This window comes from Nicotiana attenuata, unplaced genomic scaffold, assembly GCF_001879085.1.
Source record: "Nicotiana attenuata strain UT unplaced genomic scaffold, NIATTr2, whole genome shotgun sequence".
Lineage (NCBI taxonomy): Eukaryota > Viridiplantae > Streptophyta > Magnoliopsida > Solanales > Solanaceae > Nicotiana > Nicotiana attenuata.
Genome location: NW_017673053.1, coordinates 42,965 through 68,115, shown reverse-complemented (window position 1 = coordinate 68,115; position 25,151 = coordinate 42,965). Strand labels below are relative to the sequence as shown.

The 25,151-nt window shown below is 37.9% G+C and overlaps 2 protein-coding genes across 2 annotated transcripts; one reads left to right on the top strand and one right to left on the bottom strand.

Annotated features, from left to right (window-relative positions):
• The first annotated feature begins 1,213 nt into the window (after positions 1-1,213).
• LOC109215300 (calnexin homolog 1-like) lies at positions 1,214-4,850 on the top strand. Its single transcript, XM_019379334.1, has 6 exons — positions 1,214-1,418; positions 1,532-1,601; positions 2,772-3,895; positions 3,992-4,063; positions 4,143-4,262; positions 4,396-4,850. Exons 1-6 carry the CDS (start codon positions 1,326-1,328, stop codon positions 4,534-4,536), a joined length of 1,620 nt encoding a protein of 539 aa, XP_019234879.1. The 5' UTR covers positions 1,214-1,325; the 3' UTR covers positions 4,537-4,850.
• A 4,373-nt stretch (positions 4,851-9,223) lies between these two features.
• LOC109215302 (respiratory burst oxidase homolog protein D-like) lies at positions 9,224-24,383 on the bottom strand. Its single transcript, XM_019379337.1, has 11 exons — positions 23,795-24,383; positions 23,099-23,261; positions 22,929-22,977; positions 22,049-22,162; positions 21,542-21,970; positions 13,733-14,116; positions 13,344-13,439; positions 13,118-13,233; positions 11,508-11,610; positions 11,325-11,395; positions 9,224-9,678 (listed from the first exon to the last, which is right to left on the bottom strand). Exons 1-11 carry the CDS (start codon positions 24,303-24,305, stop codon positions 9,609-9,611), a joined length of 2,106 nt encoding a protein of 701 aa, XP_019234882.1. The 5' UTR covers positions 24,306-24,383; the 3' UTR covers positions 9,224-9,608.
• Between the last annotated feature and the right edge of the window lie 768 nt (positions 24,384-25,151).

Below are 25,151 nucleotides of genomic sequence, written 5' to 3'. Positions count from 1 at the left end.
CCTTAGCTCGAAATAACACCCTACGGCCAAGGGCCATTGCCAAAAAGAAGAATTCGACCTCCTGTTCTTAATTTGGTTTCATCCCTTCAAGGGAATATTCAGGCAAAGTAGCTGAAACATTGAAGCAAAAAGCAGTAGTTGCTGGCTGGGAAGATGCACAAGTATGACACCATATGGGAGACACAATATTTAATGCAAAAATTAATGAAAATATTTGGTATTTTCAGTAGGAGCAAAAGTGATGATTCGTTATGCTCCGGACGATGGGAAGGGTATTGAATAAGTTGACGCAGAAGCTTTTACTGTCCTTATTTTGTGAAGGAAATGAACTTCAATCCCCTCCAAAGAAAAATGTAAGACTGCTCTTTTCTTGATTATCTATATTGATTTTATTTTGAATTGGATATAAATTTTATCCTTGAACTTTGCGTGAATGCATAAATATCGGTGGTCCCTAGCATAGATACAATCCTATGAAGTCCCCAGCATAGATACAATCCTATGAAATTCATACTATATTGTTTTTCGATTTAATTCTTTTGAATGTAATTGCTAAATTTATTCTACCATATAGATCTGTTGCTACTATATCAGTTTTTTGCTTTAAAACAATCCGCGCATCGCGCGAGTACGTATACTAGTTACTGTTATTGTTAGAAAAGAAGTAAACTTGAACTAGATTTGTTGGGATTCCAAATTCCTTGTCAACTTTTAATGTCGTTCCATTTTGTTTTCCGTTAAATGACTATCCTTGTATTTTAAAGTTAATTTTGCACTAATAAAGAAATTACTTGTACTAATAAAGTTATGTGCGAATGTTTTTCAGCTATTAACTTAAATTCTGAAGAAAACTTGAGCCACAAACCAAATCGAAGAGTAAAACTTTTGTTGAGGTTAGTAGAAATTTTTTTTTACATTCCTATGTCACATAGGAAAATCTCTAATAGAAAACAGTAAAAACATTCTTTTAATAGTAATAAATAACATACTAATGTAATAAACATAATATGACCTACTTATATGAACAAAACGAAAATTACTTAGATCAATGCCACAAAACAATCCCAACCGTAGAACCAACTTTCCATGGAAGTCCTGGGTTTTGTCGCTACAAACAACGTGGCAAATTTTAATTGGTTCACATCACGTGGCACAAAGTACAATTGGCTACAACAGGTCGACGCCACATTTCTCAAGATCTATTTATGCTACTATCTGGATTTTATTGTCCCAGAATAAAATTTCACTCTGTTTTTCTCCGGTTTCTGGAAACTTCTTCTTCTCCCCGTTGTTGATCTAATTCTCTCTTTGCACCATATTTGGTTATGGAAGAGCGGAATCGGAGGATTTGGACTCAATATTCATTGTTGCTATTGGCCGGTTGCTTCGTCTCTCAACTATATGCCTCTTCAGATGTGGTAAGATAAATATCTTTACTTACGTGTATGTTTTGTCTTTGCAATAGCGTGTCTACTGAATCATTTTTAACGATATATTGTTGGCTGAGATTTGGTTGCCTTTTCTTTTATAGAAATTTTACGAGTCATTCGATAAGGCATTTGATGGGCGATGGATTGTGTCTGAGAAAGAGGACTATAATGGTAAAGTTTTTTTTGTCTGGATCTGTTCAGTATTCCTTTAGAATTTGACTTTTATATATATCGTATTAGCATAGTGTAAGATTTTTTTAAAGATAATTGTAACTCTAGCAGAGCTTGGATAGATGGGAAGAAATTGGTCGGGGTCGGGATTTGAACCTCAGACCGCAAGTTCTCACTCCACTTCATTGACTAGGCCACACCCTTGGTGGAAGATCCTCATAGTTGAAGTTGAATTGATTAAGAAAATCACACCAATGCTTAACATTTAGAATTTGAATTGTGAAGTGAGGCGGATGGGGTGTTTATTCAAATTTCCGTCATCCAAGTTGAAATGTAAAGTGAGGCGGATGGGGTGTTTTTTTTTTCTTTGGGTACTCATTGCTAAACTCATGTTTAATATTGTAATGATCATTTTGAATTTCATGGATGAATGCATTTAAGGATGGGGACGTGGTGCATTTGATTATGTTCTCTCCTTGAACTGCAACTCTATGGCTAATGCATTATTATTAGGAATCCAGCTTCGTTTTCTGGGAGAGACATTCTATTTGATGTCCTACCCTTGGCTGAGGGTGGAGTTGTGGCATATTATGTTAGAGAAGTATGCTAATTAAAGTTTATAATGATTTTTTATAGCTAAAACCGAGTGGAGTGATATTCAATACTGTATTATCTTTAAGATGTTACTTGTAACAGCATCATTCTATACCTACAAATTAAAATTAAGGTTGTAAGGTGAAAAAGATGCTTTGTGTTGTCATTTAAGTATATACTATCATTCAAATCCATTAATTTCTGTGAAGGTGTATTATATATTTTCCACCCTGCCAAAATTTTGAACACTGTCAAATCCATTAATACTCTATGCATATGTTGCAGAACTGTGTTCACAGTGACAGATATGTCCCAAAATCAATTTGTTTCGAAGCGATGTAGAACTCCTTGATTCTGTTTGTCATCAGCCGTAAAATAATTCTCACTAGAATTTGTCTTATGCCTTTGTGCGATGCCTTTATGTCTATAATGCTAAGTCGAACTCTGATTGTTTAGATAAATTTCTCACTGTAGAGCTTCTTATATCTTTGTGCAATGTCTTTATGTTTGTGATGCTGAGTCAATATTTGATGTTGAAGTTTCAAGCATTCATATTGAGTTGTAATTGTGTCTCAGGTGTGTGGAAACATGCCAAGAGTGAAGGGCATGATGACTATGGGCTTCTTGTGAGTGAGAAGGCAAGGAAATATGCTATTGTCAAGGAGCTTGACGATGTTGTCGACTTCAAAGATGGAACTGTGGTTCTTCAATATGAAGTTCGCCTCCAGGAAGGACTTGAATGTGGTGGTGCATATCTTAAATACCTCCGCCCCCAGGAGGCAGGTTGGATTCCCAAGGAATTCAACAATGATTCTCCCTATACTATAATGTTTGGACCAGACAAATGTGGAGCCACAAACAAGGTTCACTTCATCTTGAAACACAAGAATCCTAAGAGTGGGGAGTACATCGAGCACCACCTTAAGTTTCCACCATCTGTACCTTCTGACAAACTAACCCATGTCTACACTGCTGTGCTCAAGCCGGACAATGAGTTGCTGATCTTGATTGACGGGGAAGAGAAAAAGAAGGCAAACTTCCTTTCAGATGATGATTTTGAGCCACCTCTCATTCCTGCAGAGACCATTCCAGATCCAGAAGATAAGAAGCCCGAGGACTGGGATGAGAGGGCAAAAATTCCAGACCCAGATGCTAAGAAACCAGATGATTGGGACGAGGATGCACCAATGGAAATTGAAGATGAAGATGCTGAGAAGCCCGAGGGATGGTTGGATGACGAGCCTGAAGAGATCGATGATCCTGAGGCAACAAAGCCTGAAGATTGGGTTGATGAGGAAGATGGTGAATGGGAGGCTCCAAAAATTGATAACCCGAAGTGTGCAGAAGGCCCTGGATGTGGGGAGTGGAAAAGACCAATGAAGAGTAATCCAGCTTACAAGGGAAAATGGCATGCTCCACTGATTGACAATCCCAATTACAAGGGTATTTGGAAGCCAAGGGATATTCCAAATCCTAACTACTTCAAACTCGACAGGCCCAATTTTGAGCCTATTGCAGCAATTGGCATTGAAATTTGGACAATGCAAGATGGTATATTGTTTGACAATATCTTGATAGCAAGTGATGAGAAAGTTGCAGAATCATACAGGAAGACTGCATGGAAGCCCAAGTTTGATGCAGAGAAAGAGAAACAGAAGGCTGAGGAAGTAGCAAACTCTGGTGGGCTCAAAGGATTCCAGGTAATTGATTATACTTTCTTCACCATACATTCCATCGTTCTTGGTTTTTCTTTGTATTTCGTCACTTGACTTGAGATAAATTGGAACATTCTGCAGAAAGTGGTCTTTGATCTTCTCTACAAGGTGGCTGACATCCCCTTGTTGGGTGAACACAAGTCCAAAGTACTGGTGAGTGTATGACTGGTGTTCTGTGTTGCATGTTGTTTCATTTTTGAATGTGTGAATAATACATAGACTTGTCGTGTAGGATCTTCTTGGGAAGGCCGAGACACAGCCTAATCTCACAATTGGTGTTGTCATTTCAATTATAATTGTCATTTTCACAGTTCTCCTGAAGCTCATCTTTGGCGGGAAGAAACAGCAACCTGTAAGTCCGAACTCAGCCTCAGCTTTTCCCCCATTCCCGCCCCCAAAGCAAAAAGGAAAAAGAAAGAAATATCCCACCTGCTTTCGTGCTTGTAACGGATATGTTTTTGATAAAAGAATTCTTGCTTGTGCAGGCAAGAGCTACTGCAGAGCCTAAGAAAAGTGATGGTGCTGAGGCATCAACTTCTAACAGCGAAGGAGCTACAGAGGAGAAAGAAGAGGAGAATGAGGATGCTGCCGCTGCTCCTCGTAGAAGGACTAGACGTGATAATTAGTGATGGGCGAAGTAGTGAGTGCTAGAAGGACTTGGATGTTTAGAGTTAGGTGCTATGCACTTCTTCCCCCTTGCTTTACCAAATGGCCAGGGCAGCAAACATTTTCCCAAAAGTTTATATTTTTTTTTTTCCTCGGAACAGGCAATGTGTGACAATGTACAATGAGATAGATCCATATAATTTGGATTCTTCTATAATTTTCGAGTTGCTTATATAGGCCGTCGTAGATTCATTTGTTAAGTTCATTTTAGTCCTCTTGCTGGATTTGACGTTTCACTTTTTTGATGTCTCAATGTTGATAGTCTCTTCTTTTCCTTCCAACAGCCTTAGAGCAAGGTAATAAGCTACGACTGACAGAAAATTGGTAACACATGCAGCAAAAATGGATTCTAGTAATCTTAGTAGTTTTTAGTTTTGTGAAAGAGATTCATGTTATATCCTTTTTATGAATCCTCGGATTAATATTCTTTAATCACACTCATCCCAAACTGTCTATCTAGTGAACTCGTAACTGCAATCTACAGCTAAGACCATACATACAAGCCCGGTTTGTAGTAAAGGTCCATGAATGGCGAGGCATTTATATTCAGTAGTTTGTAATGAAGGTCGACACAAAGTTCCGGTCATGTCTATTTAGTTTTCATTAATTTTCTTTGGAGCAACACATGTATTTGTTAACTGCATGTTTGTTCCAAAAGGGTGGTTCTGCATAGAAAACTTATAAAAATAAAGAGATACTTCTAAAAAATAAAATTTTTGTACCGGTCAAAATCAGATCAGAGAAATTCGGCACGCGGCGACAACAGGTTGAGGTCGGGCAGTCATCAATAAGGCCGAGGTCGGACAGTCATCACTAAGGCCGAGGTCGGGCAGTGATGAAACAGCTAGTTTGCTTTGGGATCCTCAAAGAGAATATTCTATTGAATATTCCCTCTAATTGTACTTTTTTAGGATTTTATATGGATACCCCTTATAAATAGGAAGGGAGGACTTCCCAAAAAAGGAGGCTCTCTCTCCCTCTCCCTCTCTCTAGAAAATATGTAAACACACATCTCTAAAAAGATTAGAGGATCTGTGATCCCATACCTTTATCAAATCCAAAAAAGGGTCTTAAGGTTCTTGTATTTGTCTATCATTCACTTTTATCAAATGAATGAGGACCCGTCTCACTCAAGATTGGGTGAATCTTTTCCTTTATTTACATTTTATTGCCATTTAATGTTACTTAATGCATCTCTCTTTATGCTATTATATCTGGCTATAGTCACTGCCAGCATTCATACTTAGCTATGTTTTTCTATTCATATTATTCATCTCGGATCTAGAGTTAATTACCCTTAACTAGAATTTACCCTCCATCTTCTTATTTAATTAGTTTAAACAAAAAAGGTCTCATACTTTTTTGCTCAAACAATTTGGCGCCGTCTGTGGGGATTTTCTAGTTAAAATTTTAATTTCCTCTAGATCTAAATTCAATTCTAGTTCCACTTTCTACTCGTCGTGGTGTCATCCTTTCGTTACAAATGCAAACTTGAGAAATTCATAGACAAGCTCAAGGCTTCTGGCTTCCAGCCGACATGCAATTCTCTAATTAGACCAAACACATTTTGGTAAACAAATGGACATAATTTTAGTGCAGGAACAAAATAATTTTTTTGTTAATCTCAATTAGTTGGATCACCCATATAGATCCTTTCTTTCCTTTGAGTTCTGTTCTTAGCGGCATTGATTTCTAGAGGTTGTATATCTTTTAAATCAACCTCCTTCAGTTTAATTTTAGATTCATTACGTCCTATTTGAGCACCTTCAACAGTGTCAAGTATATCGGTACATTGTATGTCTAAGGAGCAGAAGCCAAATCATCTTAAATGACTTCTAATTTAATCCTTTATTTGTGATATTTGCATCATGTGTCTGATGTAAGCATGTTCATCTTGTCTCACAAATCTATCTTAATATCAATAGTTTTACAACTCTAAATCTTGAGGATATGTTGGGCCGTAGATCCAATGTTCACTCATTATAATAATGTATTCACTTGCTGTCTATCTTGCTTGGATGTTGGATTATGACTTCCAGGTGCTATTTTCTGTGGTAAGAAGCATCAAGGTCAAACCGCCTCATTAATACACATATATGTTAAAGTCATTCTACAGCTGGCAAGCATAGCTAGAGAAGGATTCCACGCCTTTTAACCTATCTATCTGCTTGAAAACTGTGTTATCTTTACTTATTGTATGTTAGGTAAATCAAAAGCGAAGGACCAAGGTTTTCTTGTTATTAGCTACTAAATTGAGCCTCTACGTTCCCGGCGAGGAAATCGGCGAAGACGATGGTGCCGGAAAGTTTGTCGATTCAGACGTCTTCGTGAAGATGAATGTAGGGATTGTACTTGACGAGGGCTTGCCTTCTCCCTCTAAGATTTAGGGTGTTTTCCGCATATATTCCTCTTTATTCGGCGGAACAACCCTTTGTTGCCAAATTGGTAGCGACCACTAAAAGCATAACCAGAGAAAGGAACATGGTTACTCCTCTCCACTCGTCGACCGATCAAATCGAGGAAACGAACGCTTTCATTTTGTTTTAACTGACTCTTTCTCTAAGTGAAATAGAAGCGGGAGCAATCACCCAAGAAACACGTCGTACTCTCCAATGCAAGCAAAATTAAGCAAACTGGGACTCACCCAGGGAACGCATCGTATTCCCCAGCAGAAGCAAAATTAAGCAAACCGGGACTTACCTAAGATATGCAGAAGCTAAGTAAAACTGGGACTCCCTCAGGGAACACCCAATATTCTCCAGTAAAACAAGGGCCATCACTAAAAGAAGAATTCGACCTCGCTCGAATTACAACAGGTTAACATTTTGGCCTTAGCCCGAAATAACACCCCTACGGCCAAGGGCCATCGCCAAAAAGAAGAATTCGACCTCGCTCGAATTACAACGGGTTAACATTTCGGCCTTAGCTTGAAATAACACCCCTACGGCCAAGGGCCATCGCCAAAAAGAAGAATTCGACCTCGCTCGAATTACAAAGGGTTAACATTTCGGCCTTAGCCCGAAATAACACCCCTATGGCCAAGGGCCATCGCGAAAAAGAAGAATTCGACCTCGCTCGAATTACAACGGGTTAACATTTCAGCCTTAGCTCGAAATAACACCCCTACGACCAAAGGCCATCGCCAAAAAGAAGACTTCGACCTCGTCCGAATCAACTTCGGCCTCGTCCGAATCAACCTCGGTCTTGTCCGGACCAACCTTCGGCCTCGTCCGAATCAGCTTCGGCCTCATCCGAATCAGCTTCGGCCTCGTCCGAATCAACCTTCGGCCTCGTCCGAATCAACCTTCGGCCTCGTCTGAATCGACTTCGACCTCGTCCAAATCAAACTTCGGCCTCGTCCGAATCAACTCCGGCCTCGTCCGAATTCACATTAGGCGACCTCGTCCGAATTCACATTCGGTCTCCTCGCCCAAATTGACATTCGGCGACCTCGCCCAAATTAAAATTCGGTTTCCTCGCTCGAATTAACATTCGGCCTCCTCACCCGTCCAGATCCAAGGACGCGAATGACCTCCTCCGATGCCTCCATCCTTGCCAAAGCCACCATACTGGCCTCGACGGCCTTCTCCAACTCTACCGTCTTCTCGATCGACTCATCACTCGAGTCATTGGCCCTGATCAAACTCTTCTCAAGTTCAGCCCGCGGTGATACCACTTTGACATAAAGATCGGCACCCTCAGCCGCGATTCACACTAGTCGACCTCCCCATTCGAATTTCTCGAACTACGATTAATGAAGTCCGCTCAACGAGATCGACCAAGAGACGACCTCGATAAGCGGAGGGACTAACTGTGTGGGTCAAAATCAGATCAGAGAAATTCGGCACGCGGAGACAACAGGCCGAGGTCGGACAATCATCAATAAGGCCGAAGTCGGACAATCATCAATAAGGCCGAGGTCGGACAGTGATGAAACAGCTAGTTTGCTTTGGGATCCTCAAAGAGAATATTCTATTGAATATTCCTTTTAATTGTACTTTTTTAGGATTTTCTATGGATACCCCTTATAAATAGGAAGAGAGGACTTCCCAAAAAAGGAGGCTCTCTCTCCCTCTCCCTCTCTCTAGAAAATATGTAAACACACCTCTCTAAAGAGATTAGAGGATCTGTGATCCCATACCTTCATCAAATCCAAAAAAGGGTCTTAAGGTTCTTGTATTTGTCTATCATTCACTTTTATCAAATGAAAGAGGACCCGTCTCACTCAAGATTGGGCGAATCTTTTCCTTTATTTACATTCTATTGCCATTTGATGTTACTTAATGCATCTCTCTTTATGCTATTAAATCTGGCCATAGTCACTGCCAGCATTCATACTCAGCTATGCTTTTCTATTCATATTATTTATCTCGGATCTAGAGTTAATTATCCTTAACTAGAATTTACCCTCCATCTTCTTATTTAATTAATTTAAACAAAAAAGATCTCATACTTTTTTGCTCAAACAAATTTGGTTTGGTGACTCTGAGTGATCACTACATTGCTGTATACTCCAAGACAAAAGAATGTTAGTCGTAAAGTTTGTGAGAATATATATAGTTATTCAGAACTTTTAAACATGTAAAGGATACTAGGGTACAATTATTACTGGAAAATTATTGAACATATACATGCTGGGGTCAGTAATAATGTGATTGGTCGGTCTGCTTCCCATTGCACCATCGATAACTATACTACTGTGTTTTCATAGCCCCTCCATTTGAAAGGGGAATAAACAATAACAAAATTGAACTCAACTAAGCTAAGTGCTAAGTGATAATAATGCAGAACTAATCCAATAGTAGAATTGGTAATCCAACTCAGAGGTAGGTGGACCTACGTTATACAAAAAAACTATTATTCGTATGACAATACAAAACCGAAATATTAACTAAATCTGCAAGATTTCTACACACAAGACGTAGTGGATGTGGATTTCTTTAAAAAATGAGTCTATCTGTTTGCTTTGATCCTCTGCTCATCCATCTTTGGTCAAAAATTTTCTTTATGGAAATCAAACTTTGTGGATGTCTTACGGGAAAAATCCAAGGCTAGCTGTCTTAACTCTTTCGTCAGTGCTGGTGCCCCACAGTAGAAAACTCCTGCAAATTTCCAAGAGAAAATAGGTTATCTGGTGTGTGATTCAAAGTGATTCCTATAGTGCATGCCAATTGTTTTCAGAAAGAAAATAAATTATTACTTGAATACACCTTTTCAATTTTATTATCTATGTTGCTCAGACTCTCCAAAATACTGCCGCACCCATGTCGACTTTCCAAAAATACAGTACTTTTGAAGGATTCGACACACACTCGGCGACATTTCTGAAGACTCCGAACAACATAAGTAGTTTATTATGGAAATTGACACCAAAGTTGAAAGGGCCTCCAGAAAGTGAAAATTTGATATTTAAAGACAGGCTCTTGCTTTCAGTTTGAACTACACACATATATACCTCCTTTCACTTTTACTTGTCCAATTTTTTAAAATTAGATTTTTACTTTTACTTGTCACTTTTAGCAAGAAAAGACAATTTCTTTTTTTCCAGTTATACCCACAATATTAATTACTCATTTTAAATTGTTTTCTCAAATCCATTAGAAATATGCATCAATATTAATATGAGTATCATGGTAAATTATACACTTCATTTATTATTTCTTAAGCGGTGTGCAAAATCCATAGTAGTCAAGTAAAAGTGAAAGTAGGGAGTAATTAACAATACTAAGTCTTGAGTACATACCAACTCTTGCATTAGTGTGATTAAGAGCAATGCGCTTGTAGACATTTAGCCAATTAGGTTTAGCAAAGTGACTCTTAACTCTTGTTCCAGAGACAATATCTATTTTCAGTGGTATCTATTCTACTAGTTCTTAATTTATCCTTTTTTTGGTGTACTTCCTATGAGCCTCATAACATTGTTCAGTCCCTAAATCTTGACCATCTTGTGGCTTTATCATGGGAATATGTTAACTATATTGTCCAACTCCATAATTTCTTAAGTTCTAGCATGGTGGAATTTGTCCAGTTGCTTTTAATTTTCAGAATAGTAGAATACTGGGTTGAAGATTTTGCTGTCCTCGGTTAGTGGCGATTTGTTCGACCAACAAAGTTTCTATCATTTAAACAAGTGGATGAACCTTTAACCTCTGAAGATGTTCATTATTTAGACAAGTCCATGGTGATTTTGATTCTTGCGCTCCTGGTTGTTGTGGCTATTTTCAGTTCTTGGTTGGTGAACACAAATATATTTTTCAAAAAAATATAATTTGAAAATTGATAAAAATGTCAGCATTGGCAGAATTTTGGTGAATTTTCGAATATTAGTGTTAAACATTGATAATATTGTCAATTCTGGTTGGAGCAAGTGATATGAAATAAAGTAGTTGGAATAGTTGTAAAAATATGACTTTCGTTTGTAAGTAAGGATAGCATAATCCCTTTTTCTTGGTAAAAAAAATAGTAGTAGTATATTTTGCAGTAACTAAACACGTGACTACTTTATTATGTCATATCAAACACAATCGTGTAAGATTCTTATCCATTATGATGACGCGAAAAGAAATACTATGTTTTTTAAAGTTTTCAACTGACTTTTTAAATATTTAAATAGTAATATTCCGAATATGATGACTTTCTCAAAATGAATACGCTAGTGAAAGTGAAGGTTTAACTAATTAATGTGCTCTCTTGAAGTGAATGGATTTATGAATGTAATAGGGGGACTACAAATTCTAAAGAGACTCACTTTTTGTTCTCTCCTTGCAAGCACTCAGCTACTAGGTGTCCACTTTTCCCAGTTGGCAATGGTTGGCACACCTAATTAATAACATTGACCAATATACTATGATTAAGCTAAATTCGATGATTAACGATTAAATTAGTGGGAATATAGTATACTTACCTCTGAGAAAAAAAGTTGTATGCTTACCTCGGAGAAAACATCTCTGAGCTTGCTGGTCCAATCACCAAGAGTTCGAATATGGATACTGACATAGTTATCCCCCGGCGCTGAAGTAATAGAAAATGGGTGCCTAATATAAAATGTGTACATCACAATATTTAAGTATGTATTTTTAATTTAGGCCAAATACATATGCAGACCCTCAAACTTATCCCTTTTTTTTATTTATACACTTAAACTAAGTTTTGTTCCTATTGAACCCTTGAACTTAAACTCAATGTACCTATTAAACACATATCCCATATTTTCTGGAACAACTTAAGCATGTGTTTTCAAACACCTTTTATTCATGATAAATAACGAATCAATATGTGACACGTGGAAAGTGAAAGAAAAACCTTTCTTTTATAATTTTTTTATTCGAATCTCTCTCTTCCGTCTTCTTCTCCACACCCCCCCCCCCCCCAAACACCCCCAAGACCTCCACAAAGAAAATGAAACTGATTTACCGAGGAGAGAAGGTGGCCACATGACAATCATAACTTGAGAAATAATCCTACAAAATCTCTTTGATATTCTAGTTAATATTTATGTGGCACATAGCAAAACATAAAATGAGAATGGATCTCTCAACTTCAAGGAAAATTCTTTTATAGAGATAATTTATTTATATGCTCTTCTTTCACTTAAGAATTCTGAAACCAAATAGTATTTTGGCCTGGTTAGTTATTGATTGAGGCTAAGAAGTATGAAATAATTTTACAGAATAAGAATGAGGGTGGCTAGCGAGTTTGTTGCCTTATGGTGGAGGCAAGGAGGAAGTCTTTAAGTATCTCTTAGTGTCTCTGTGGAGAATAATGTGTAAATTTTGTATGATTTTGTGGCGTGTAGGTGAGTGAATTTCAACCTCTGTGTAGAATTAATTTTGTGGTGAGAGCAGCAGAGGAAGGTGGTGGGTGACGGTGATGATGGTGGCAGGGGGGAGAGAGGGAGAAGAAGAAAGGAATTTTTTTGATAAAAAACAAAGCCTCACGCGCTCATACTTGAGCGCATCACATACACTTTGCCATGTCAGCAATATGTATTTAATAGACACATTTAGGTTCAAGTTCAAGTGTTCAAAAGGAACAACACTTAGTTTAGGTGTTTAAATGAAAAAAAGGGACAAGTTTGAGGGCCTACATATGTATTTGGCCTTTAATTTATGCACAATGATAGGGTATATGATCAACCTAATCTACCATGTTGTAACAAATTAATTAGCATTGTTATCAAGTTATTTAATTGTCATGTAAATATTTTTTTTTACACCGCAAGTGCATAAGACATTAAGATAGACAACAGAAGATTGATTGCCCCAAAGGGCAGTCCGGTGCACTAAGTTTCCGTTATGCGCAGGGTCCGGGAAAGGGCCGGACCACGAGGGTCTATTGTACGTAACCTTACCCTGCATTTCTGCAAGAGGCTGTTTCCACGACTCGACCCGTGACCTCCTGGTCACATGGCAGCAACTTTCACATTGCCCCCAAAAAAACACACAAAAAAAAAATAAAAATAAGAAGAGGATGCATTAGCATAATTAAATGGCAACAAAAGGAAACACGTTTTAGAGCAATTATTTATTAAGCATCACCTACCATTCAAATGGTGAAACTGCAGCACAGTTGACAAACATGTACTGCCCACTTTTATATTTGAACCCCTGTGGTTTTGACATATGAAGTGCCAACACATTTCCAGGATACACAGCCACCTAGCAACATATTAAATATAATAATGTAATTTATTGCCTCTCTCAACAACTTTGATTTTCATGAATACTTAAATTATTTTCTGCATGTACAGATTTTGGATTCAACTTACTTTCAAAATTTTAACATCCTTGATGCTTGACCTGAATGCCCTAAGTAATCTTTCACCACAATATAATATGATTGGTATAGCCAAGTACATCCATGTCTGCCAATGGGAAAATTAATCTCATTGTTAGCAATTATTCTCCAATAAACTGGGTAGAAAAAATGATTCTTACATTAACAAATAATTTAACTTATATACGCTGACAGTATAAGTAACTTTGACACTATCAATATAATATTTTAACATATTGTAGTAGATTAACTGCCGTTATAGACAGTTGCTCGAAGCTAATAGTGACAAGGTTCTTCTACTGTCAAGCGTATAAAAGTTAATTTTATTAAGAATTTAGTGTTGATAGGTAAAATCTAAAAGTCAAAGATGAGTAGACTAACCGTTTTCTTGTACCATTCTTTGGTCAAGTAAAGCTTGATACCATGGACAATGAGGAGAGTGTAGACAATGACAAATAGGTGGTGGGAGTACCAGAAAGCATTGAATCCAGTGAGTTTGTTGAAGGGTTTTGGTAATTTAATTCTATTCCTCCTAAACCAAGGAGTTGCAAGAGTGAAAGCTATTGCCATTAAAACCAGCATTATAATCCCACTCAACCCTTCAATTCCCTTCACAAAATGCCAATAGCTTGTGGGCTGATCACCAAAGTATGGCTCCATTGGTTTATACTTTTCTGGGCTAGCCTTTAGTAGCCTTGGAAAATCACAAGTCATGTGAGCAAGTACGTGCATTCCAACACCAATTGCAATTGCCACTGCCATCGTCTAAATAACAACAACAACAACAAACTCAGTGAGTTGCGTTCCTACAAGTGGGGTATGGGGAGAGTAAGATGTACGCAGCCTTACTCCTACCCCGGAACGGCAGAAAGACTATTTTCGATAGACCCTCAGCTAAAGTAATGACAACAAGTAGGAACAACAGCAAAATAATACTAAAAAAAATCGAATCCAAGACTGCTATCATCTAAATAAAAGGGAATTCTAAGGAAAAAAGAACCGCGTAGATATATAGTACAACATATCGGGGAAAAAATGTTATTCAGTTCACTATTTTTACTTTTGTGTAATCTTGCTCATATTGCCGGTCTTGGATAAAGGAAGAGGGTTGTGGTAGGTTGATAACCAGCATACACAGTACATAATATGTCGGGACTGATGGGGTTGTGACGACATTGAATGGAGTGTTATATAGCTGATTTGAACATGCTTGGAATTGAGACAGAATTATTGTTGTATATACTATATGGATTGAACAGAAAATTGAAATTGCAGTTGGTCCACATACATTGATGGGTGGTCAACTGATCACCCTTCATTGAAAATTTGTATTGTATATATCGAAACTTATATTTATTGTCCGCTACTGTGTTAAAACACAAAATCAGAAAACTGTTAGAAGAATAAAAGAAACTGGAAAACAGTAAAGAATAAGAAATATTCCGAGTCCACAATTTGCTTGTGCGTCCTTAAGGAATTTTAACCCCCTCACAAGTTGCCAAGGTAATGGATTAAATCCTCCCAGGATGAAACGGAATAAACCTTCCTGCAACAGTGGCAATACAAACTGCAGCATACCAAAGAACTTAAAGAACGGAGCAAAATCACACTTACGAATTTGAGAGAGAGAGACTGCGAATTAGAATGCATTATTTTCAGAAAGAAGAAAGTTCTGTAATGTTTTTGGTGTGTTAAAAACGAAACCATGCCTCAGAATTTATAGGCAATTATTGGAAGAGGAGTGATGTTTGTTCTGGAAAAGGTGTCTGTTCAGAAGTTTACGCGTCCTGCCGCGGTTACGCCAGGACCGCGGCCAAACTAGCCTTCTGAATCTGCAGCAGTGTTCTGGCGCGGTCCTACCGCGGTTACGCCAGGACCGCGGCCAGATTATCCTTCTGAATCTTCAGCAGTGATCTGGCATTTAATTAATTATTAAATAATTAAATAAATAAATTTTGTCCAAAAATAATCTTATCGATCGATCATTTGATAAATCCAAATCCAAATCCAAATCCAAATCCAAATCCAAATCCGAAGCCGAAGCCGAGCGAGCGACGACGACGGCGCGAGGGTTCATTCTCTTCAACTCCTTTTAAGAGCTTTAAGAAGTGATTCTATATATAAGCACACAAATGTAGTTGTCCCTCACCAATGAGGGACAAAGTGCAAGTCAAAAGCTCACTTTATTCAAATTTTCATTTCCCTCCATTTTATTTCCCACCATTTCCAATTCACACTCTTAGACTTTAAAGCCCAATGCTTAAAGTCTTTGAAGCGCAATGCCTTTAAAGTCCAACAATCCCCCACATGAATGGGAATGGCTGTAACAAGAATGATCATAGATGAAAGCTGTGTGATTCGCAAGTAAGGATTAATCGCATCTGGATAAGTAGGTTTCCCTTTGAACTTTCCGTAGTGAACATATGTCGGATATACTCGGTCAATCGGTAGATTTGATATCTTTAAACCGTCGAACTTTAGTGTATACCTAGACAACCATATGTCACACAACCAACCCTTAACCATCTTTTGGTTCTCATTGTTGTGTTCGTTTCAGCCATGAACACCGCCTGGTTTCATAAGTGTGTAGAGAATTGGCCTTATAAAATTCTCATTGAAGCGGCTTCCACTTCACACTTACATAGGTGATTCCTAAACTATTTGATAAATACCACATCAAACTTAGGTAATCATTAAAGAACGTGTAAAGTTCTATCCTTGTTACTGAACATTATCTTCATCACGAGAAGGGACCAAAGATTTTACTTTGACAATGTTGAACCGGTCAATCACAACTTTGTTTGATCTCCTTGAACCTATATCTCGGAACATCCAAAATTCTAGGTAGAGTTACCGCCATGTTGACTTGTCCTCGGCCATAGTCCCATTCCCTTAGATGATTTCTCAACTCCCTCTCTAGTTAAGCCTTTTGTAAGCGGATCCGCCACATTATCCTTTGATCTTACATAATCAATAGTGATAATTCCACTAGAAAGTAGTTGTCTAACGGTGTTATGTCTTCGTCGTATATGACGAGACTTTCCGTTATACATAACGGTCCCTGCCCGTCCTATTGCAGCCTCACTATCGCAATGTATGCAAATAGGAGCCAAAGGTTTTGGCCAGAACAGAATGTCTTCTAAGAAATTTCGAAGCCATTCAGCTTCTTCACCGGCTTTATCCAAAGCTATAAACTCTGATTCCATTGTAGAGCGAGCAATGCACGTTTGTTTGGAAGACTTCCAAGATACTGCTCCTCCACCAACAGTAAAAACATATCCACTTGTGGACTTTGTTTCTGTTGAGCCAGTTATCCAATTTGCATCACTATATCCTTCGATAACCGCAGGATATTTATTGTAGTGCAAAGCGTAGTCTTGGGTATATTCCAAATATCCCAGAACTCGTTTCATTGCCACCCAGTGATGTTTGTTTGGATTACTTGTGAATCGACTAAGTTTACTTATTGCACAAGCTATATCAGGTCGTGTACAGTTCATGATGTACATTAAGCTTCCCAACACACGAGCATACTCCAATTGAGACGTACTTTCACCTTTATTCTTTATAAGATGATGATTTAAGTCAATTGGAGTTCTTGCACTTCTAAATTCCAAGTGTTTGAATTTTTCAAGTACCATTTTCACGTAATGTGATTGAGACAAAGCTAGACCCTGAGGAGTCCTCTGGATTTTAATTCCTAGAATTACATCGGCAACTCCTAAGTCTTTCATATCAAACTTATTAGCAAGCATACGCTTAGTAGCTTGAATGTCGGCAATGTCTTTGCTCATTATTAGCATATCATCAACATATAAGCAAACAATGACTATATGATTTGGAATGTTCTTAATGTAAACACATTTATCACATTCATTAATCTTAAAGCCATTTGACAACATTGTTTGGTCAAATTTCGCATGCCATTGCTTGGGTGCTTGTTTTAGTCCATAAAGGACTTAACAAGTCGACACACCTTCTTTTCTTTTCCCGGAACCACAAACCCTTCAGGTTGGTCCATGTAAATTTCTTCCTCTAGATCACCATTTAAGAAGGCTGTTTTTACATCCATTTGATGGATTTGAAGACCATACAAGGCGGCTAACGCTATTAGCATTCGAATGGATGTAATTCTTGTTACCGGCGAGTATGTGTCAAAATAGTCAAGACCTTCTCGCTGTCTAAATCCTTTGACAACAAGTCTTGCCTTGTATTTGTCAATAGTACCATCGTCTTTCATTTTCTTCTTGAAAATCCATTTAGAACCCAATATTTTGTTACCTGGAGGAAGATCAACCAATTCCCAGGTATGATTGCTCAATATGGATTCTATTTCACTATTGACAGCTTCTTTCCAATATTGTGCTTCTGAGGAAGACATTGCTTCCTTGAAGGTACGAGGCTCATTTTCTAGCAGGAAAGTCAGAAAATCTGGACCGAATGAAGTAGATGCCCGTTGACGTTTACTTCTTCTCGGATTTTCCTCATTAGGCATACCATCTGTTATTTCCTCCCGAGGTCGTTTTGACTTTTGGTAGGTCACTTCACTTTCCTTTTTATACGGATAAATAGTTTCAAAGAATTCAGCATTATCTGATTCTATTATCGTATTAACGTGAATCTCAGGATTTTCTGACTTATGAACCAGAAAACGATGCCTTGCTATTGGTTACATATCCAATAAATACACAATCAACCTTTTTTGGACCTATCTTAACCCTTTTAGGTTTAGGAACTTGTACCTTAGCTAAACACCCCCACACTTTGAAGTATTTCAAGCTGGGCTTCCTTCCTTTCCATTTTTCATAAGGAACGGACTGTGTTTTACTATGAGGTACACGGTTGATTATTCGGTTAGCTGTAAGTATAGCTTCCCCCCACAAGTTCTGTGGTAAACCAGAACTTATCAATAACGCATTCATCATCTCTTTAAACGTTCGATTCTTTCTCTCCGCAATTCCATTAGATTGTGCAGAGTAAGGGGCAATTGTTTGGTGAAAATGCCATTTTCCAAACATATTTCTTCAAAAGGAGATTCATATTCGCCACCCCTATCACATCTTATCATTTTGATCTTTTTGTTTAGTTATGTTTCAACTTCACTCTTGTATTGCTTGAAAGCATCAATTGCCTCATCTTTACTATTAAGTAAATAAACATAGCAATATCTCGTGCTATCGTCAATAAAAGTAATAAAATACTTTTTTCCACTGCGAGATGGTGTTGACTTCATATAGCAAATATCTGTGTGAATTAAGTCTAAAGGACTTGAATTCCTTTCAACGGACTTGTAAGGATGCTTAACATACTTTGATTCCACACATATTTGACATTTGGAATTAATGCAATCAAATTTTGGCAATACTTCTAAATTTATCATTTTTCGCAATGTTTTGAAGTTGACGTGACCTAAGCGTGAATGCCATAAAGTGTTTGACTCAAGTAAGTAAGAAGAAGCATTAACTTCATTGATAGGAACTGCTATTACATTTAGCTTAAAAAAGGCCCTCATTCAGGTAACCTTTTCCAACATACACATCATTCTTACTTAGTACAACACTATTAGAAACAAAAATACATTTGAATCCATTCTTGACAAGAAGTGAGGTAGACACAAGATTCTTGCGAATTTCTGGAACATGGAGAACTTGGTTTAGTGTCACTATTTTTCCCGACGTCATCTTCAACGCAATCTTGCCAACTCCTTCAATTTTGGCTGTAGACGAATTTCCCATGAAAATTGCCTCGTCTGGTCCAAGTTGCATTCAGACAACATGGCACACAAGTCCTTCATTTCTTCAGCATTTTCAACCATGTTAGCTTTTTTCTTCTTCTTCTTATCATTCTTTGGTGCACGACAATCCACGGCCTTATGCCCAGATTTTCCACAGTTGTGGCAATTACCCTTGAACTTTTTCTTGCTTGGGTAATTCTTTGGTCGAGAAGCCTTCTTTCTCTTCTTATTTTGTGGCGCCTCCTCAACAATGTTAGCCCTTATTATTGTCGAGTTTCCACGTGACTTCTTTTCAGCATTTTAGTTGTCTACTTCTATTCTCAAACGAACAATCAAGTCTTCTAGTGTCATTTCCTTCCGCTTGTGTTTAAGATAGTTCTTAAAGTCCTTCCACAACGGAGGTAACTTCTCAATGAAAGCGGCAACTTGAAAGGCCTCATTTATGACCATACCTTCAGCAAGGAGGTCATGCACAATGACTTGTAATTCTTGGACTTGAGTTATGACCGACCTAGTGTCAATCATCTTGAAATCCAAAAACCTTGTAGCCACGAACTTCTTAAGTCCAGCATCCTCAGTCTTATACTTCTTCTCAAGCGCATTCCATAACGCTTTTGAAGTTTCCATGACACTATAGACATTGTACAAGCTATCTTCCAAACAACTCAAAATGTAGTTTTTGCACAAGAAATCAGAATGTTTCCATGCTTCAGTTACAACAAATCGTTCGTCATCCGGAGTACCTTCAGCCAGGACCGGAGGATCCTCCTTGATAAATCGCTACAAACTCAACGTAGTAAGATAGAAGAGCATCTTCATTTGCCAACGTTTGAAGTCGATTCTGAAAAACTTTCCGGGTTTTTCTGTTGGTGCCATAGCATGAGCAGGAGTTGAACGGCTTGACGAGGCAGCAATATTCGTAACAGTAGCACCCGTTCCCGCAACATTTCCATTAGTTTGGTTTTCATTCATCATTTTTCTGTAGAGTTGGAAACAAAACAGAACTTTGTTAAATCAGTGAAGTTTTGATATCTTCAAACTGAATACCAAACCAAACATATAACATGTAACAATGGTGAAGTTTTTATATACTTCAAACCCGTACGTTTATTATTCCGTTAAAGTTTTGATATACTTTAAACCGGACAGAACAATTATTGGAGTAGAAAGCACGAAGGCTTTAGTCTCCAAACCAGTATACAAAATATAAATAACAGTTTAATATATATTTCAACACAGAAACGTTAGTATTAAAATTTCCTTAAGCTTATTGTCCGCTACTGTGTTAAAACACAAAATCAGAAAACTGTTAGAAGAATAAAAGAAACTGGAAAACAGTAAAGAATAAGAAATATTCCGAGTCCACAATTTGCTTGTGAGTCCTTAAGGAATTTTAACCCCCTCACAAGTTGCCAAGGTAATGGATTAAATCCTCCCAGGATGAAACGGAATAAACCTTCCTGCAACAGTGGCAATACAAACTGCAGGATACCAACGAACTTAAAGAACGGAGCAAAATCACACTTACGAATTTGAGAGAGAGAGACTGCGAATTAGAATTCAGTATTTTCAGAAAGAAGGAAGTTCTGTAATGTTTTTGGTGTGTTAAAAACGAAGTCATGCCTCAGAATCTATAGGCAATTATTGGAAGAGGTGTGATGTTTGTTCTGGAAAAGGTATCTGTTCAAACGTTTACGCGTCCTGCCGCGGTCCTACCGCGGTTACGCCAGGACCGCGGCCAAACTAGCCTTCTGAATCTGCAGCAGTGTTCTGGCGCGGTACTACCGCGGTTACGCCAGGACCGCGGCCAGACTATCCTTCTGAATCTTCAGTAGTGATCTGGCATTTAATTAATTATTAAATAAATTTTGTCCAAAAATAATCTTATCGATCGATCCGAAGCCGAAGCCGAAGCCGAGCCGAGCGAGCGACGACGACGGCGCGAGGGTTCATTCTCTTCAACTCCTTTTAAGAGATTTAAGAAGTGATTCTATATATAAGCACACAAATGTAGTTGTCCCTCACTAATGAGGGACAAAGTGCAAGTCAAAAGCTCACTTTATTCAAATTTTCATTTCCCTCCATTTTATTTTCCACCATTTTCAATTCACACTCTTAGACTTTAAAGCCCAATGCTTAAAGTATTTGAAGCCCAATGCCTTTAAAGTCCAACAATATTGTGTATATAAGTCAATTTTTTTTTATGTGTGTATTAAATTTTGAACACCCTTCGTGGAATTCCTAGCTTCGCTGCTGACATTCACATTGGGTCCGGGGAAATGCTGCACCCCAAGGGGGTGTGACCTAGGCAGCCTACCTTAATGCAAATATCAGAGGCTGATTCTACTGCTCGAACCCGTAACCTATAGGTCACAAGGAGCAACTTTACTGTTGCTCCAAGACTCCCATTTGAATAGAAAATTGAAAAAAAAAGGAGAAAAATAAGAATAGCTTACTTTGTGTAAGTTAAGGTTATCATCAAAGGGAACAGCAGCAGCTAATTTGGTCTTGTTTCGAAGCCAAGTAATGGTATTTCTGCAGACTGGTAGTAAAATCAATGCCATATTGAGCTTAAGTATCTCAGCAGCTCCCTTTGCCATACAAACACAGTGACCCATAACATCAAATGCTGCTCTGTTTCTGTATTGTACATACTTATAAGCAAATAAGCCAGCCATTGCTCCAATCCACAATAAAACCACCCAAATTCTCTGCCAATTATCCAGCAAAAAGTAGTTCAAATTCTTATACCATCTTTTTATGGGATTAGTCTCCACTGTTGGCTTAAGCTTCAAACTTAGCATATGACTTAGGTTCCTGTTCAGGCCTTTTCCTCCTTCTGATTGATTTGGAGCTTGTAATAAAAGCATTTCCAAGTTCTCAATCTGTTGATCAGAGCATCACCAATTGAAAAATAATATTTATTTTTAAGTTGAGAATTGAAAGGGTCTTTAGAATTTAACCATGATGTATCCCATGTTGTCGGGGTCCAACTCTTCCATGATCAATGCTGCGTATTCATCTGCTTGTTTCTGGATATTTGACAGCTTATTAGCAGATGCGCTTAGGCTAATAATCTGCACAGAAAATGGTAGATTTTGTCAATTATAGTGCTACTCTGCCATTTTTTGTTTCCAAAATTCAAGAAAAGTTGGAGAAGACGGTAGTACTAGATAACATAAAGAGTTTAATTAGTTCTATGCACCGACGGTGAATGGATGGTTTACAGTATCGTATTAAGAACTTCCACTTTCACTAGTTAGGTAGGGTTAAGGTCTGCGTACACACTATCCTCTCCAAATCCTATTTATTGTGGGATTTTACTGGGTATGTTGTTGTTGTTGTTGTTGTTGTCCACTTTCAATAGTCAGAAGAAGCGCAGATGGCACCATGATCGATTGTTTTGAAGCGAAGGGCATTTTCCTACTAATGAGTACATATATGCGGCCTTAGTATTAGAAAAAGAATTAGCAAGGGTACGTGCGAAGTCTTCAATGAATACCGCGGAATTGGCCAAGTATTACTTCACTTCCTCTTAGTTCAAGCTATTCCTTAGCGAATGTTCATTTTCCACTGCCCGAGGCCTCCAGAAAAAAGGCGTTCTTTTGCATTGCACTTCTTCAGTTTTGGTTCACCGTCATTTTGAATAAGTCAAATAGTTGATCAAGAAAACACTGCCCAAAGGTGCTCATTGAGCCGGTCCCGTGGCCAAGGTCAACATATACTAAAAGATAGCTCTTCGTAAGAAGCCTGATATAGTAATCCACTATATCTTGTTACATCAAACTGATAGTGCAAAAATTCTTTAATATGTCAATGTATCGTATGTTATTCCGTCTATACCTCTTTGACTTCTTCTTCTGAGATTCTACCATCTGCATTTTTATCAACCCTGCAATACAATCATCATAATTCATAAAATAACAGAATCCAAAAATTGGTTATAGCAATAATGAAACAAATACCAATATTTAGAGATGTCTTTTCAATAAATGTCGAATTTTAATCCTTACATGTCAAAGAAGGTTCGAAGCCGAGCATCAAAACATTGGTTGGCAATTTGGTCCCAAAACTCTTTGAGCTGTACTTTGCTGATGCAATGACTTGTTATATTTCTCCTCCGAGCTAGCGCATCAAAAAGCTCTACTGCAAATTCATTCGATTCCCTATTCATACCTATTATTGAAAGCCAATATTTCCAATTAATTAAACAAGCTCAAACAAATCAATATGTACAAGTAGAAAAGATGAAATATTATACAAGAAATTATGATGAAACAAACGTATACGTTTTCTTGTGTAGTTGAGACTATAATCTTTTGATTTAATTTATATATACCGACTGCATTGCACTATCCAGGGGCAAAGCTAGAAGCCCGACAATGAATTTGGCCAAGTCCAGTAGCTTTGGCTCAAATAGTGTATTTGTGTTATGAAATTCATTAAATATATGCAAATATAAAATTTAGAACCCAGTTGTTAGTACCTGAAGTCGTCGTTTCATAATCGAGAACCCATAAAGGTGAAATCTTGGCTCTGCCTTTAGCATTATTAATTTTTTCACCGATTACAACTTGTTATTTACTCTTTTTTTATGTAATACCATATCAAACTCGTTATAAATAATTATGCCTCTATATACTTTAACGTGATAACGTAAAATAATTATACGCAATCAGTGCACAAAACTTAAACTCTCGCCTTTTTACCTATGCATTCTCCAAATTTTCCCCGAGGGAGTAAGCCTTCTGAGGTGGCGCTAAGCACCTCGAAACGTTTCTCGACGGCGGCCCATCCAGCGCCGCCATCAGTTTTGCTGATAAATTTGAGGCCTTTGAGAGCATGATGAGCTGCTACTGAATTGGTCCGATCAAATCGCCGAGAGGGATGTGGCTGTTGTTTCTTCATAGCAGCCAAGGGCTTAAGCTCTTGAGCCACCTGCTGCATCCTTATCGAACTATTCCTAACGACTGAGGTCCCAAAAGATTGTTTCTTCTCTATATTTTTGGCCAGCACCAGCACCTGTAGCTCTGCTTCCTCTACATTAGCCCCACTGGCATTTTTGACACTGTGGACTGCCATGGTGTCCTCGCGGACATCGAGGGTGATTTCAACATACGTGTCATCATTACATGTGAAGGCGTTTGACTGAGTACTATTATCAATATTCTCAATAACCTCCCTGTCGGAGTGGTGATCTTCGAGTTTTTGCATTTTCATGTCTTAGAGATAATTGTTCGATATAGTTTCCTCAAAAGAAAAAAAAAAGGTAAGGAGGTGATAGATGTATGTAGATTAGAAATAAAGGTTATGGAGGTTGGGACAAGGAAAATCTTCCTTTTTTCCTTTGTAGGTGACCAAATATGTCCTTTTTTCACCCTTCCTTTAATTTTCTTCTTTCAAATTGTCTTGTTCCTAGCCAGTTGCTGGCGTAAAAATAGCACGGTATAGCCAGTTTTCGGACTGGTCAATCAAAAATAGCCAGCATTTACCAAATCAATGAAAAATAGCCACTGTTTTGCTGCAATAGAGACCGGTCCAGCATAATATACTGGAGTTCGGTGCACTTGTGTATGAACTCCAGCATATTATGCTGGAGTTCTAGTGTACTTATGCTGGAACTCCATCATATTATGCTGGAGTTCCAGCATACTATCCTGGAACTCCAGTATAATATGCTGGAGTTCAAGTATACTTATGTTGGAACTCCAGCATAATATACTGGAGTATTTTCCGGGTTTTGAACAGTATTTTCGCTCAGATTTATCTTCACATAAAAGTGGCTAAATTTCGATTACTTTTGAAATTGGGCTATTTTTGAACGACCAGTTGTAAATCTGGCTATCTTTAAAAATCTCACGTTGTTGGCTCTTAATTTACAAGGCCGGCGAACAAGTATATGAATGTAATTAACATGTAAGTTTCTATAAAATAGAATATTAATAACTTAATATAATTAATAAGTTAAATTGATAGATTAGTGTAAAAATTCTTTACGTATATATAACTTAAATATATTAATGTATGTACATGTCATGTGTATACAGTATACGTCCAAGGATACAT

Coding starts and splice junctions, on each gene's coding strand:
- LOC109215300 (XM_019379334.1), top strand. CDS start 1,326: ATGGAAGAGCGGAATCGGAGGATTTGGACTCAATATTCATTGTTGCTA. Junction 1,419..1,531: donor TATATGCCTCTTCAGATGTG/GTAAGATAAATA, acceptor TTTCTTTTATAG/AAATTTTACGAGTCATTCGA. Junction 4,263..4,395: donor GCGGGAAGAAACAGCAACCT/GTAAGTCCGAAC, acceptor TTGCTTGTGCAG/GCAAGAGCTACTGCAGAGCC.
- LOC109215302 (XM_019379337.1), bottom strand. CDS start 24,305: ATGAAAATGCAAAAACTCGAAGATCACCACTCCGACAGGGAGGTTATT. Junction 13,234..13,343: donor AGGATGTTAAAATTTTGAAA/GTAAGTTGAATC, acceptor ATATGTTGCTAG/GTGGCTGTGTATCCTGGAAA. Junction 11,611..13,117: donor GCAGTTTCACCATTTGAATG/GTAGGTGATGCT, acceptor ATTTTATATTAG/GCACCCATTTTCTATTACTT.